Source organism: Aristolochia californica, unplaced genomic scaffold, assembly GCF_029961685.1.
Source record: "Aristolochia californica isolate CCGP_79_NKW_82.1479 unplaced genomic scaffold, dmAriCali1.0.hap1 SCAF_4, whole genome shotgun sequence".
NCBI lineage: Eukaryota > Viridiplantae > Streptophyta > Magnoliopsida > Piperales > Aristolochiaceae > Aristolochia > Aristolochia californica.
The window spans coordinates 6771546-6786237 of NW_027182103.1; the positions used below are offsets into that span (position 1 = coordinate 6771546).

Here is a 14692-nt window from a genome sequence, read left to right on the forward strand (position 1 = left end):
GATCAATAAGTTACATTATGACTCAAAAAAAATCATTATGATCGATTGATCGATCAATCAATTACTGATATTTTCAAACAAACAAAAAATAACTAATTTTGCTTGGGGAAGCTATAAATACCCCCACCAAACTACACATAGAGAAGTTAATGAACATTTGTTGGCAAAAACTTTGAGCATTTACTCTCAAACTTGAAAAACTTCTCAAAAGTGCTTTAGAGTGAAAGAGAAAGCCTTAACCTTGAAAATTCCATTACTCTTTTCTTTCCTTCCCTTGCATTGCATTCTAAACAAATTCCCTCATTCCATATTGTACTGGTAAAAAAGCGGAAACTTAGATCTCTCAAAGAGAATGAACTCTCCAAGTAAAAGGTATAAATTTTTCTTTCTTTTATTTTCAAATTGTGAAATGTTCATCTAAACCCTATTCAATCTAGATAGAAATGGCTAACTAGAACTAGAATCCAACCCCAGTCTCTTGGGGAGATTGTGATTGTAAAAAGCATGTGTTGATCTACACGTGACTTAAAAAGAATCGAAATCTCTTTGTGCAAATTCCAACTATTAGAACTTTAAAATAATAAAATTTTCCAAACAAAGCGAAAATATTTCTTGTATTGTGATGTGTGAATGACCTAGGCCAACACATGATATCAATAAACCTAAACCCTCTGTAATACCATAATTTTTCATTCGTGGAAGCATTGGTTAGAAGAGGAAGAAGACAGACACCGTGAATAAAGAAAATAAAAGGAGCATTAGTGAAGTCATCCTCTAATCCGGACCACGTTAGGAGAATAATGAGTCTTAGAGAAATCACTCTCCTTCTTAGACGTAAGGTGAATGAAGTAATAATTCTCTCCTTCTATTAGAAGCTCGTATTTAAATTACAAAGTTACCCTTCAGCATATACTTCATGACAAATAGAAGATGCATATACTTCATGTCAAATAGAAGACGCATATACTTCATGACAAATAGAAGATGCATATACTTCATGTCAAATAGAAGACGCATATACTTGGGCAGCCTCCTTTTTGTTTTTATTAATATCAACAGCTTCCTATGATGGTAATTTCCATGTCCAATGTGAAACACTTATTCAAATAGATCGAAGCCAATTGGGAGTTCCAATATCCATTCTAATCATCAAGAATTATTGATATTGTGCTCTTCAACATGGCTGGACCTTGTTGAACTGATAAAATAATCAAATACAGATGAAACTCTGTAGTTTGGTGGAGCATTTATTAGAGCAGCCGGGTGAGTCGCTAGTGTAGAAGGGAAGACCATGCATTTGCTTCTACCCAATCAAAAGCTAGTGGACTGAGGAAAGCATCAGGAATGCCGAAGGAGCTGACCAGTGCCAATGCATGAGGTCTTAATTCACTGCACATTTTCATTACCTCTTTCCTCACAACTACATCATTATCAGGTGACAGGTATCCATATCTGAGAAAAGAAGCATCCTCTTCCAAGATGATCACTGCGTACATTGTCCTAACTAACCCAATCAGACTCTGTACAGCAAAAAACCGGTTGCTTTATCAGTGACGAAGGATTCCACCTATACATATGACATAATTAACTGACAATAAGTTACCTTCGTTGGACCAGTAGGAATGGCAGTCTCATTCTCTAACAAGTTCTGTAATATTGTTCTCTCAGTGAAGGCTCTTGCCAAGTCTTCAGCAAGTTGATAGCTCTGAATATATGAATAAAATTAGTCATGATATCACAAGTATTGGTGTGGTAAATAGTGTTACAGGGTCAACTGAATTACGGAGGATTTTACCAGTGTGAATGCCTGCTCTTTGCTTTGTCCTTGGGCCTGATATTGGGAGACTTCATTGGCAAGGTTCCTCAATAAATTTCGTTCTCTCAAGCGGAATATATCAATCTAATTTCAGAGAATTAATGAGAAACGGCACAATTGAAGAGAGAGAGAGAGAGAGAGAGAGAGAGAGAGAGAGAGAGAGAGAGAGAGAAAGAGACCTGAAATTGGCTGCTCCGGAGAGTGGAGCTTGTCAGTTGACCTGGAAGAACAGGGCAAGGACCATTCATGTGTTCCATCCCAAGTCCATTCAGTGGCATCTTCTTTCTCTGTGCCATCGTGTATTCTGCAAGCAGTATCTTACTAACCTAATACCAAAATCAAGTAAACTATGAAGTGTACAGCTCCAGATTGATCAGAAGAATTCCCATATAATGGCAAGCAAGTACCTGTTGCATCAGTACATTGTTGTCTCCTTCAAAAGTGGAGTGCACATCAAATTCCCCTTTGAGATTACCAATTCGGTTTTCTGTCTTCAAGCCTTGCCCACCACATGCTTCACGACATTCCTGGTACCAAATTCACAAATATTGATGGATTCAACAATTATAATAATCAGATTTCACAAAAACAGTGCAACTTCGCACCTGAAGAGTTCTCATGTTATGCCAGGTGAAAGTAGCTTTAAACGCACTAGATAAGACATGAATAGTTTTGGCGGTTTCAGGATTCCTCTTTACATATTCTGCCTTCAAATAGTTCGCAGCAAAGCTCATGGCACAGCTGTTTTCAGAAATGAGTAATTAATTTGGGGAAAAAGTCAGGAATATCAACAAAAAGATCATACCAAATGTCTTTTCCGTCTTCTGAATTCCAAGTACAGAAAATAGATTTAAAATTTGAGGGGATTTGAGAGATTGAACATTTCCCATAAAAAAAATCAGGAATATATATAAAAAGATTATATCAAGTTTCTGTTCCACAATCTAAATCCCGAGTACAGAAAATAGATGTCAAACTTTGAGGGGATTTGGGAGATTGAACATTTTCACTCGAAATTTTCAAGTACAGGAACTTCTACTCCACTTGGGTTAGTGAACCTGATTAGTGCTCAAACTATAGTTCAGTGAAGTTCTCAATTCCTATGTAAAATGACCAAAAGTGCTGTGATTATGTGAAATTTTTAGTCTGATCAAAATAAATTTCTCTCTCTCAGAAGTCATACTCCATATAGTTTTGGACCATCTTCATGAAGAATCTGAACAAATGAAACTAGAAATTTAGCTTCACTAGTCCCAACTCCATGGTGAAAAAGGTTGAGAGCATTAACTGATAAAAAGCTAAGAGATATGCTGCATCGGGTAAAAAGAATCATGAAAGCATCGTCCGAGTGCAATGTGATAGCATCACGAGGAGAAGTTATTAGTCTAGCAAATTCACTTACGTCTTTGCAAGAAGAGGTAACAAACGATGCTGATGACTTGGATAGTCCAGCAATAAAACTTCGGGCTCATTTGGAGCAAGAGAAAAAGCTCGCCTTGTCAGTGCATAACGTGTAGCAATTGTCAGACTTAACTGAATAGGAAAGAAAGCAACAATAACAGCATATAAGAATTAGAAATAAAGAAATATATATGGCAATAGTATATAAAATGCTGTTAACATCATATTAACCTTAGAAATATATATGGCATTGACTGCTAAGTTGACCCGGCCTGATGTCAGTGGAGCCATGAACGCTGCAAATCTCTGAAACATAGCATGCACACAAAGTGCTCTTTAGACAGATATTAGAAACAAACATATGTTAGAATATGATGAAACTCTGACAAACTCTTGATGAAATCGAGTTCTGACAAACTAAAGAGAAACTATACCTGATCTGGGTTCTTTATAGCAGTAACGTATTGCCCATCTGGTGAGACATCAGCAACTGAATTCAGCAAGTTTTCTCTAGGAACTCGAAGATTGTCAAACCTAAATGAAAAAATAGGCGACATGTGAACCATCGAGTCCAAATTTATATAGAAATCATAATTCTAGATATTTTCTTGTGAGCGATAATTCAAATAGGATAGCACGTTTATACCAAATTCGGCCATTATCAACTCCATTTAATCCGATTTTATGACCACAGTCAGCAATCCGGATGTTTGGACAAACATTTCCGTCTGCATCTCTAATCTGGGCTATGAATGCATGGACCCCTTGATTACCTTCATTAATGTGCAGCTGAGAAAAAACTATTGTGTGTGTAGCATGCTGCAAATATAGAAATGTTATTACATATTTTAGACTGAAAAACAAATTATCTAAAAATCTATTCCTATTAGAAGAAGAGAGATTGGTAGAGTTCAACTATTCCAAATAGTTTCTTACATTAGCAGCTCCTCCAATCCAGTATTTCTGAGCTGATTCACAGGGAGTATTTATCACAAACTCTCCTGTGTTTGAGTCATAAGTTGTGATGGTTTCAATTCCACGGACCTGGTTGCAGTGGCCCAATACAAAATTAGGAAAAGACTGTAAGAAGAAAAAAGAAAATATTTGGATATAATGACTTGATGATTCTCCACGCACATTACTTCCGTGGCCCAACTCTGACATTGCAAAACAACCCTTTACTGTATAGTTTTCAGTTGCCTTCAACCACTTGTCGTGATGACGCTTTGTTCCAAAAAACAGAATTGCGCCACCCCTGCAATTGAAAACGGTTGTTTCAGTATACCAGACTGCTCTTTGTGCTAGTTCTGTTTGATAGGCGAAACATTCCAATCCCAATCAGGTGTATCGAGATATTTTATCTAATAATTTGTGCTCTGTTACTTAAAATCAGGACTTCCCCTTTTAGCTGTTAATGCGAGCAGATAGTCGTCAAACTCTTTAAATTTCATATAACGGCAAGCATAAAACAGCAAGCCATTCTTTAAGCAAGAGTAATTATACATGTCCATGCCGAATTAAAAAAGAAAAAAAAATCACGAAAAGTGGGATAGCAAAAAAGAAAACAAATCCAAGATCAAACACCACGTACATAACAGTCGTACCTTCAGTTTCCTCAAGCAACGACACGAGGATTCAGAAGTAGAAAACAAAAACTTACCATAAAAAGAAATGAACGCCAAGCTTAATGGCAAGTGAGTGATCATATATGCCGATACATTCAAAGAGAGCGAACTTTCTCATCTCTGCTTCGGGACCCTTTTCTGTCAACCAACCATGGAAAGCACCGTGGCTTAACAAAAAATGGATTCTTCTCATAGTCATCTCCCTATGCTGCTCCATGGACTGGTTGAAATCGGGCGCCACAAAAACCCTTGATCCAACACGTTTACGACAAAAAAGATTACTCTGGGAAATCAAATTAAACAGCCAATCCCGATCTTGGAGATTGTGACCATCCATCAGTCGCCGAAGCTGTGCAAGATCAAAGTCAAACTTCTCGGAGATCTCGGGAGGAGCGTAGTGAAGACAAAGGGAAGGCCGGATGACAAAGGAAGTCGCATCGGGTATGTGTCGGAGTTGTTTAGCGAAGACAGAAGTTCGCCGTAGGATTCGGTCTGCGGAGGAGGAGGAGGAGGAGGAAGCCATCGATGGAGAAGAGAAGGTGTTGTTCGCGTGCCTTACCGAAGACGGTTTTTTTGAAGGATAAGAAGAATCGGAAAGATCAGAGAAAAAGCAGACGATTGCGTTGCGTGAAAAAATGGTTGGTGACAGAAGTCAGCGAATTAAGCAGACCTCGTTAATGGCGGCAACCATCTGCAAAGGGCCGCCTTTACGATCACGAAATTAGGTGGGTCCCATAAGTGATTTTCTCAAGTATAAATATAGAAATATGGATAGAGTACGAGAAAAAAAATGAAATTGATGATGGACAGTTAGGGCACATTTCACAAGAATTTTTATTGAACAGAAAAACGGAAAGAGAAAGTGAATTATTTTAAATTAATAAAAATTTTAAAAATAAAATAAAATTTATAGATACAATTAAAATATAAAAAAATACTTAAAAAAATGTTATTTTTATTATATCAAAATGATTAATTAAATATTGTATAAAAAAGATATTTTAAATAAAAAAGAGGGAATTTTATTATACAAAATTACTTTTATAGATTCAATTTCATAAGATAATTATATTTAAATAAACCAAAATATATTTTAACTAGTTTAAAATTAAAATTATTTATTAAATTAAATATATAAAAATAAAATGATGAAAAGAATCCTTACTTTTACAATATCCAAATGTTAATCAAATTGTTACTTTTACAATATCTAAATTCTCACTCTTAAAATAGTCATTAAATATAATATCAAAAATAAGGAAATTTTTATAAATAAAAAGGTTATTTTAATATAAAATTAATTTAATAAATTTTAATTTTATTTTAGATAGTATTATTTGTTTAAACTAAAATAAATTTTAAAATTCTAAATTAAAAATAATTTAAAATTATTTAAAATTAATAAATATTTTTTATTTATTTAATTAAATATTAAAAAAATATTAAAAAAATACTTACTTTTATAATATCCAAAAACTTAATCAATTTGTTACTATTTAATATCCAAATTTTCACTCTTAAATTAAAAATCAAATATAATATTAAAATCATAAATTTCTATAAATAAAAAAAGGGTATTTTATTAAATAAAATTACTTTGACAGATTTAATTTCTATAAGATAATTTTATTCAAATATTCTGTTAATAAACAAAGATAAATTTCAAGTTGTTGAAATTAATAAATAATTTGGAAAATTAAATTAATAGTTTTTAATTTAATTAAATTTATTACATAAAATACTCAAACAAAAGTTTAATTTTATTGTATTCAAATGCATGAGTAAGAAAGCAAAATGAACAAAACAAGAGTGAAAGAATGAGTGATCGCGTAAGTGAAAGTGAATTCTCTAGACTTAGGGAGTGATTTCACTTTCACTCGTTTTATTTTAAGAACAATTGAAAGTGAATTTACCTACTTACAGTAAATACTAACAAGTTTTGGGTTATTTTCACTAATAAAATTATTTTAACTAAACCCTAAAGCCTAAAGCCTAAAGCCTAAATTCATAAATTCAAAAGATTTTAAAACATATTTTTTTAAAGTTCAAAAGTATAGGACTAATTTTTTACAAATAAACATAAATAAAATAAAATAAAATAACATCAATTAATTTATTAAGAACAAAAAATTATCTTTTAAAAAGATAGAAGAACAAAAAGAAAATTAATAAAATAATAATTTTTAATTTTAAATAAAATAAAGAGGATTTTTACATTTTGTATTATGAGAAAATAAATAAATATGTAATTTACTAAATAATTAAATTTAATAAAAAAATATGAAATTAAATTAAATAAACAAATGAAAAACATAAAAGGGTTATTTACGTTGTGTATAATGTCAAAAAAAATAAATTAATAAACAAATAGATAAATAAATAAATTTAAAAATAAAAATTAAATACATGAAAGAAGAAAAAAGAAAAGGATTCTTTTTCATTTTGTACAATGTCAAAATAAAAAACTGAAATAAATATTTAATTAATAAAATATTAAATTTATTTAAGTAATAAAAGTCAGAAATTGAAAATTAATAGACAAATGAAGAAAATGAAAAGAATTTTACATTTTCCATTATGTCAAAATAAAAATATATAAGTAGTTAAACAAATAGTTAAATTAAGCAAATAATAATGAGAAATAAAAAACTAAATAAATGAATAAAGAAAATAAAAAATTATTATGTCAAAATAAAAAAGGAATAAATATCAAGTAAATAAATGTAAATATTTTAAATTAATATTAAATAATTAATTTAAAAGTAAGATCATATTTTTCCTACAAAAAGTAATAGCTAAACAAACATTAAGTAATAAAAGACGTTAATAATTAAATAAGTAATATAATATTAAAAGGTAAAATAATAAATAATTAAAAATTAAAATCATATATTAGAATTAATTTTATTTTTAAAAAATAAGTAATATAAATTTTAAAAAATAATAAAAATGAAATATTATATTTTTAGTCTATAAAAAATAATATTAAATATTTAATTAAATTGAAACATAAAATAATAATTAATAATATTATGAAGAAGTAAAATTTGTTTAGAAAAATAAATAAAAATTGATAATAAACATTGAAAATAGAAAATAATAAACATTAAAATTTTCAATTAAAAATTAACTTAATATCAAATAGTAATTAAATTAAATCATAAAATAATAATTAATAATATTTTGATGAAGTAAAATTTTTTATGCAAAATAAATGTAAAATAATTGATAATGAACATTAAAAGATAAAATAATAAACATTAAAATTTTCAAATAAAAAGTCATAAAAATTAACTAAATATTTAAAATTAATCGTTAATAATTGAACTATTAAACATTAAACATGGACATTAATAAATGAATTAAACACTCTGAAGACTGGGATAAATAAAAGAAACAAACAAAAAATAAATAAACAATAAAAATTAAATAATAATAAATGAATTAATTAACTTTAAACATAAATATTGATATACTAATTAAACATTATGGATACATAGTTGACTAAATATAAACATAAAATATTATAAAATAAACAAAATAATGAATTAAATAAATAACCTAAACCAACTCAAATGGGGAAAAGGTTAACCAATCTCTCCAGGCAAGAACAGAAAGGATACTTTCAAAACTCAGATGGAAATCATAAATTACCATAATGCACATAGGAGAAATGACAGAGAGTGAAGATAGATTCAACGGCTCAAAGGGAGAAATGGTAGAGAATGAAGAAAACTTCATCTATTCGAAGGGAGAAATGGCAAAGAGTAAAGAGAGAATATGAAGCCCCCTAGTTAAGAAATTGCTTTCCCTCCTTAGAAGAACAACACTTGACTCCAATAATAATTGAAGAACAACAAATCAAACGTTTACATACATTATATGTTATCTCTCATCGTCTATAGGTTTATCTTGTTTTTTTTTATTTTCACTCACCTATCTTTGCAAATCTATTTTCCTATCTTTTCAAATCCATTTTTTAGACATTATTGGTTATCTCTCATTATCTATAGGTTTATCTTGTTTTTTTTTTTTCACTCACCTATCTTTGCGAATCTATTTTCCTATCTTTTCAAATAAATTTTTAATTTTGAATTGTTAAAAGACACTCACGGGAGTATGGATGGCATGACTAGTAAATTGGGACTTCTATAGAGATGGCATACAATTATAATTATGTAAATTGGTATATATCCTCTTATGTCCTTTTCTTTTTGAAGCATATAGCCCTAAGGGTATAGTCATTGTAAACACCTTCTCACAATCATAAATACAATTTCAAGGTATAGGGTAGAACATTCAAACCTCTTCCTCTTGGCTCAAACTCGTCCTTACACCTTTCTCTTTTTTCCTCTTCTTTCTCTCCCTCGATTTCTTTTATCCTCTCTCCCAAGAGCTAGAGTTTTTCCCTCCTCTCCTTCCTTTGAGATCTCTTGTGTTTATGTATTGGCCTTAGAAATCAACAAGTGGTATTAGAGCGGGTAAAGATCTAACATGGAAAAGGAGAAGAAGATGGAGAAGAAAGGGAAGAAGAAGAAAAGGAAAATGGAGGAGTTTCTCCTTCCCTTTAGTTTCTTTCCCCATTCATTTTTTTAGTGGTTTTCTCACCTCTTTTATTGTAGGTTTTAAATAGCAGATTATATACAGTTTGGAAATATATTTGTTTAGTTTTCAAATAAAAAAGAATTGATGGAATCAGACTTTTCTACAAAGAAAAATCGACATCTGAAGCAGCTAAGTCAAGCAGTAGAAAAGTTTCATGTTGCAATAGAAAGTTTCAACTTTTTGAACAGTTTCTACCAAATAACTGAGAATTTATTTTGATAATTATATCTCAAAAAAAGCTATGTGAGTCTACTTTCTATCCCAATAAACTATTTTCTCAATCTAATCTTTCTAGAGAGAGATATTCATATTAGAAGAATCAAAGGTCATGTTAGTATCATGTTGGATACGAAAATGTAAAAACATAACCTTCAAAGAATAATTTCCGATTATGTATTTTTTTGGGTCTAGGAGGCTATTTATAATACATTACAAGTCGATTTTATGATCAGTTTAGATCCTAAAATCAAGGAATAAAATCACAGGATCAAGGAAACAAACAGTTTCCTACAATCACGCTATACAGTTCAGTACATGTTTGCAAACACTCCCCCTCAAGTTGGTGCATAGACATCGGTCATGCCCAACTTGTCAATTATACCATGAAATGCCTTCCCTGATATTGCATTCATGAGCATATCAGATAGCTGATTCTCAGATTGAATAAAGAGGAATTGTATAATCTTTGCATCGAGGTTCTCTTTGATGAAATGACGATCAACTTCAATATGTTTAGTGCAATTATGTGGAACCGAAATTTGTGCAATTGCGATGGCTGCCTTGTTATCACAGTGGAGATTCATAGGTTTGTCGTATTCAATCCCTAAGTCCTTCAATATATTCCGTATCCATAACAACTCACATAGACCATGAGCCATACCTCGAAATTCAGCTTCAGCACTTGATCTTGATACTACCTTCTGTTTTTTGTTTTTCCAAGTGACAAGATTCCCTTCCAAAAAAGTAAAGTAACCCGACGTGGATCTTTTGGTTGTCTGATCAACTGCCCAATCAGAATCTGTGTATCCTTTAATATTAGATATACCATTTTTTTAGAATAACAATCATTTTCCAGGAGCACTCTTTAAATATCTCAAGATCCGATAAACTGCTTCCTAATGTTCTCACTTGGTGCATGCATGAACTGACTCACAACACTCACTGCATATGCTATATTGGGCCTTGTGTGTGATAGGTAGATTAATCTTCCAACTAATCACTGATAACGCCCTTTGTCTGTTGGGGTTTGATCTGAGAGAATTTTGAGCTTATGATTCATTTCCATGGGCATCTCTATCAGTTTACAATCAAGCATTCCAGTTTCGACTAGAAGATCTAACACATATTTTCACTGTGAAAGGAAGACTCTATGTTTCAATATTTAAGTTGTCTGAGATCCTTCATGTCGAATTTAGTCACTAAATACTCCTGTAAAGCTTGCATTTCACATGGGTCATCTCCTGTCACGACCATATCATCAACATATACAATTAAAGTTGTTACTTTTTCTTCTTTGTGTTTGATAAACAAAGTATGATCTAAGTAACTTTGCTTATAGCCAAACTCCTTCATTGTAGTCGAGAATCTCCCAAACCATGCTCTAGGTGATTGTTTCAGCCCGTATAATGACTTCTTCAATTTACAGACTTCACCTTGACACAAAGAACCACTTTTAACTCCGGGTGGTAGCTCCATGTAGACTTCTTCTTCTCAGTCTCCATTGAGGAAGGCATTTTTAACATCAAATTGTTGCAGAGGCTAGCCTCGATTTACCGCTCTAGATATAAGAATGTGAATTGTGTTGATCTTAGCTACTAGTGCAAAAGTATCCTGATAGTCTATCCCATACCTTTGCGTATATCCCTTTGCAACTAGTCGAGCTTTATATCTGTCAATACTTCCATCCGGTTTGAGTTTCAATGTGAACACCCATCGACATCCAACTGTCTTTACTCCTTTAGGTTGGGGAACAAGTTCCCAAGTGGCATTCTTTTGTAGAGCCTCCATCTCTTCGTTCATCGCCTTTTTCCATTTTGGATCAGTTGATGCATCCTGCACATTACTAGGAATAGAAACCTTGGATAATTGGTCAACAATAAATGCATACGATTTAGTCAACCTATGGGAGGACACATAGTTGTTGATTGAGTATTTGGTCTTGGCTTCAAGATCAGGTTCATACTGTTTTTTTGGAACTCCCCTATTCAATCTTTGTGGATATCTAGGGCGTATATTTTCTGTAGGAAGACATGTTTCATTAGACTCATCAAATACAAGATTCGTATTTACCTAAGGAGGAACATTCTGGGTTGATTCTTCAGTTGTTGGTACAGACGGAGGAAACTCTGAGGGTTCTTCAAGAGAAATTATTGAATCACAGTCTTGTTGCACATCATGACACTTGAAGAATTCATTCACCGCTTCTAACTCAATAAACTCAACACCTCCGCTATTTTCTTGTGGAACCTTCTCTTCACTTGAACTCTCCCCTTGAAGAGATGTTCAAGAGACTCCCCCTGAATAATAAGGTACTGATTCATGGAAGGAGACATCTAGAGTCACATGGAGCTTTTGGGTGTGTAGATCATAGCACTGGTATCTTTTTTGAAATTCAGAGTAGCCAACAAATACACATCACTTGGCACATGGATCAAGTTTATTTCGCAAGATTTTTGGGATATGAACATATGCGGCACACCCAAAAATTCAGGGTTCAAGGTTTGGAAGATGGGGAATTGAAATTAGGGATTGCAGCTTGCGTTGAGGAGTTTGAAAATCTAGTACTCTAGAAGGTGTTCGATTTATGAGGTAGACAATAGATTTGACAGCTTCGCACCAATAAAATCGAGGCATGTTCATGCCAAAGAGAGAGGCACACACTACTTCCAAAAGTTGTTTATTCTTCCTTTCTGCCAATCCATTCTGTTGGGGAGTATAGGTGCAAGAGGTCAGATAACTAATTCCATGATTGGTCAGAAAATTCTCGAGAGAAGCATTGACAAACTCTGTACCATTGTCAGATTGCAAAACACAAATCTGCTTTTGGTATTGAGTATGTATCATTGTGTGGAATTTCTGAAATGCTAGATACATGTCACTCTTTTTTATAAGCTGAGATACCCAAGTCACTCTAATGCATTCATCAATAAATGTCAAAAAATAACAAACTCTAGAAATAGAAGGAACATTGGCTAGACCCCAAACATCGGAATGAATAACTTCTAAAGGTTTGAAATTTTTATTCAAACTTGGTAAATAAGCGTTACGATGGATCTTAGCCAGTTCACAGGTGTCAAAATGAAAATTCACATCATTCAAACCTGAAAAAATTTGTGGTCGCAATTTCTTAAGATAACCAAATGAAAGATGGCCTAATCGTCGGTGCCATAACCATATAGTTATTTGAGCATTATCTTCACTACTAGCTTGATTTATCCAACTGATTTTCGATCCCTCATTCTCTGTCAACTCCAAATAGTAGAGTTTGCCCCATCTAACACTATAACCAAGAATCTTTTGGGTTAGAATGTCCTGAAAGACACAAGATGAAGGCCAAAAGGTTACAATACAAGCAAGAGTGGAAGTAATTTGGCTAACCGACAAAAGATTATATTCAAGAGATGGAGCCACAAGGACAGTTTTTAATGTAAGATTACTAGATAATATAATAGATCCTTCCCCAATAATAGGAGAGGTACGACCATTGACTATTGAAATAATAGATTGTCGAGAAGGTAGGATAGATTGTAACTGACTGGGATCCCTTGTCAGGTGATCAGATGCACCTGTATCAATAAATCCAAGTTCTATTCCTAGAATTTACAGAGAATAATGTTGCTTTATCGAGAATACCTGGATGGGCAACATTTGTCATAGGTAGCTACTGATTATCTTTCGTGGATGTCACCATAGCTTTTCCAACAATCTTTTTTCGGGGTTTTTTTTGAGAAATCTCACCACTACGGATAACTAATAATCTCATAACAACGTTATTACGATTGTCATTTTTCTCCGCAGTGAGAGCATACCCGGTTGTTACCTTTTCAAGAGGATTGAGTGTTTTGACTGCTTGATGATCCTTGTCGATTTTGGTTGACCAACATAGTCGAGTTCTCTGAGATTGGACGATAACTCCCCATTATCTATCTCTGTTGATATTCTCGTCTAACATATGCATATGTGTTCTCCAAGTCAAGTTTGAGTTCTCTTTGCAAGATTTCTCCACGAACCTGATCAAAATCAGAGTCAAACCCACTGAGAAAAATATGAACTCGAAGCCTAGCCATTGCAGAGTGCAATTGGATTAGCCCTTCGACTGTTCCTTTCTCAGATATAGTTCTATGATCAATCTCCTGGAAGATAACAACCAGTTCATTATAGTATGTTGATAATGGTCTACCATTTTGTTTGGTAGAAAAAGATCTCTGGTTCAACTCAAACAGGCAGGTTTCGTCTGATCCATCATAAAATGTTTTTTATACGGCTTCCCATATCTCCTTGGCAGTGGAGAGGCGAATAAATCGTTGCATGTGCGACGGACTCATTGAGTCAATAAGCCAACTTTTCACTCTTTGATTTTCTGTAATCCATGCGCTAAGATTGGGATTTCCAGATTCTGGTTTTTTCATTTCTCTCGTGAGATATCCAGATTTGTTACGAGCACCAATACACATCTCCATGAGCTTAGACCATAATGGGTAATTGGTCTCATCAATGATGATTCTAGTTGGAAAGGCAAAATTATCTTGGTGTACGATAATCTGCGGTGGTGGTACTGGGAATAACTTCGTCTGGTCTAGAAATTTGGTCCGGTTTGGTCTAATCTGGTTCGGTTCGGTCTAGTTCGGTTCGGATCCGGTCCGATTTGGTTTGGGTCCAGTTCCGCTCTAGTTTGGATCCGCTGGGCTGACTCGTTATTCGCTGGGTTGACCCACAGATAAAGGAACAATTTTCCTAAGTAAAAAAACACAAATTTTCACCTTTCTTCTTCCATGACGGCAGCGTCAGCTTCCTTCAGCGTGGTGGTCGGTACCGACAACGAGGCTGGTGGTGCGCTTGTCAGTGGTTGTCGACGGTCGTCGTCGATCGTCGACGACGCTATTTCGGCTACGGGACAGCCCTTGTAGAAAGAGAACAAAGTTCTACAAGTCGGCTTCCTTCGGCGACAGCGGTGATCACGGGCTGGTGGTGCGATCATAATGGGACGGCCGGAATACTGAGTTGCAGAAAAAAATAGAGTTATGCA

At 33.3% G+C, this 14692-nt stretch overlaps 1 protein-coding gene across 1 annotated transcript; it reads right to left on the bottom strand.

The window, feature by feature from the left end:
- Positions 1–1005: 1005 nt before the first annotated feature.
- LOC137962408 (acyl-coenzyme A oxidase 3, peroxisomal-like) lies at positions 1006–5483 on the bottom strand. Its single transcript, XM_068809255.1, has 13 exons — positions 4878–5483; positions 4355–4472; positions 4154–4261; positions 3864–4036; positions 3652–3751; positions 3449–3523; positions 3219–3349; positions 2422–2557; positions 2224–2343; positions 1996–2142; positions 1796–1900; positions 1604–1705; positions 1006–1520 (listed from the first exon to the last, which is right to left on the bottom strand). Exons 1-13 carry the CDS (start codon positions 5363–5365, stop codon positions 1272–1274), a joined length of 2052 nt encoding a protein of 683 aa, XP_068665356.1. The 5' UTR covers positions 5366–5483; the 3' UTR covers positions 1006–1271.
- Between the last annotated feature and the right edge of the window lie 9209 nt (positions 5484–14692).

Excerpts from the sequence above, each read along its gene's own strand:
- LOC137962408 (XM_068809255.1), bottom strand. The coding sequence starts at position 5,365 with ATGGCTTCCTCCTCCTCCTCCTCCTCCGCAGACCGAATCCTACGGCGA. Across the intron at positions 2,344-2,421 it reads ATAACATGAGAACTCTTCAG|GAATGTCGTGAAGCATGTGG; the intron begins GTGCGAAGTTGC and ends ATTTGGTACCAG. Across the intron at positions 1,706-1,795 it reads AAGAGCAGGCATTCACACTG|AGCTATCAACTTGCTGAAGA; the intron begins GTAAAATCCTCC and ends TCATATATTCAG.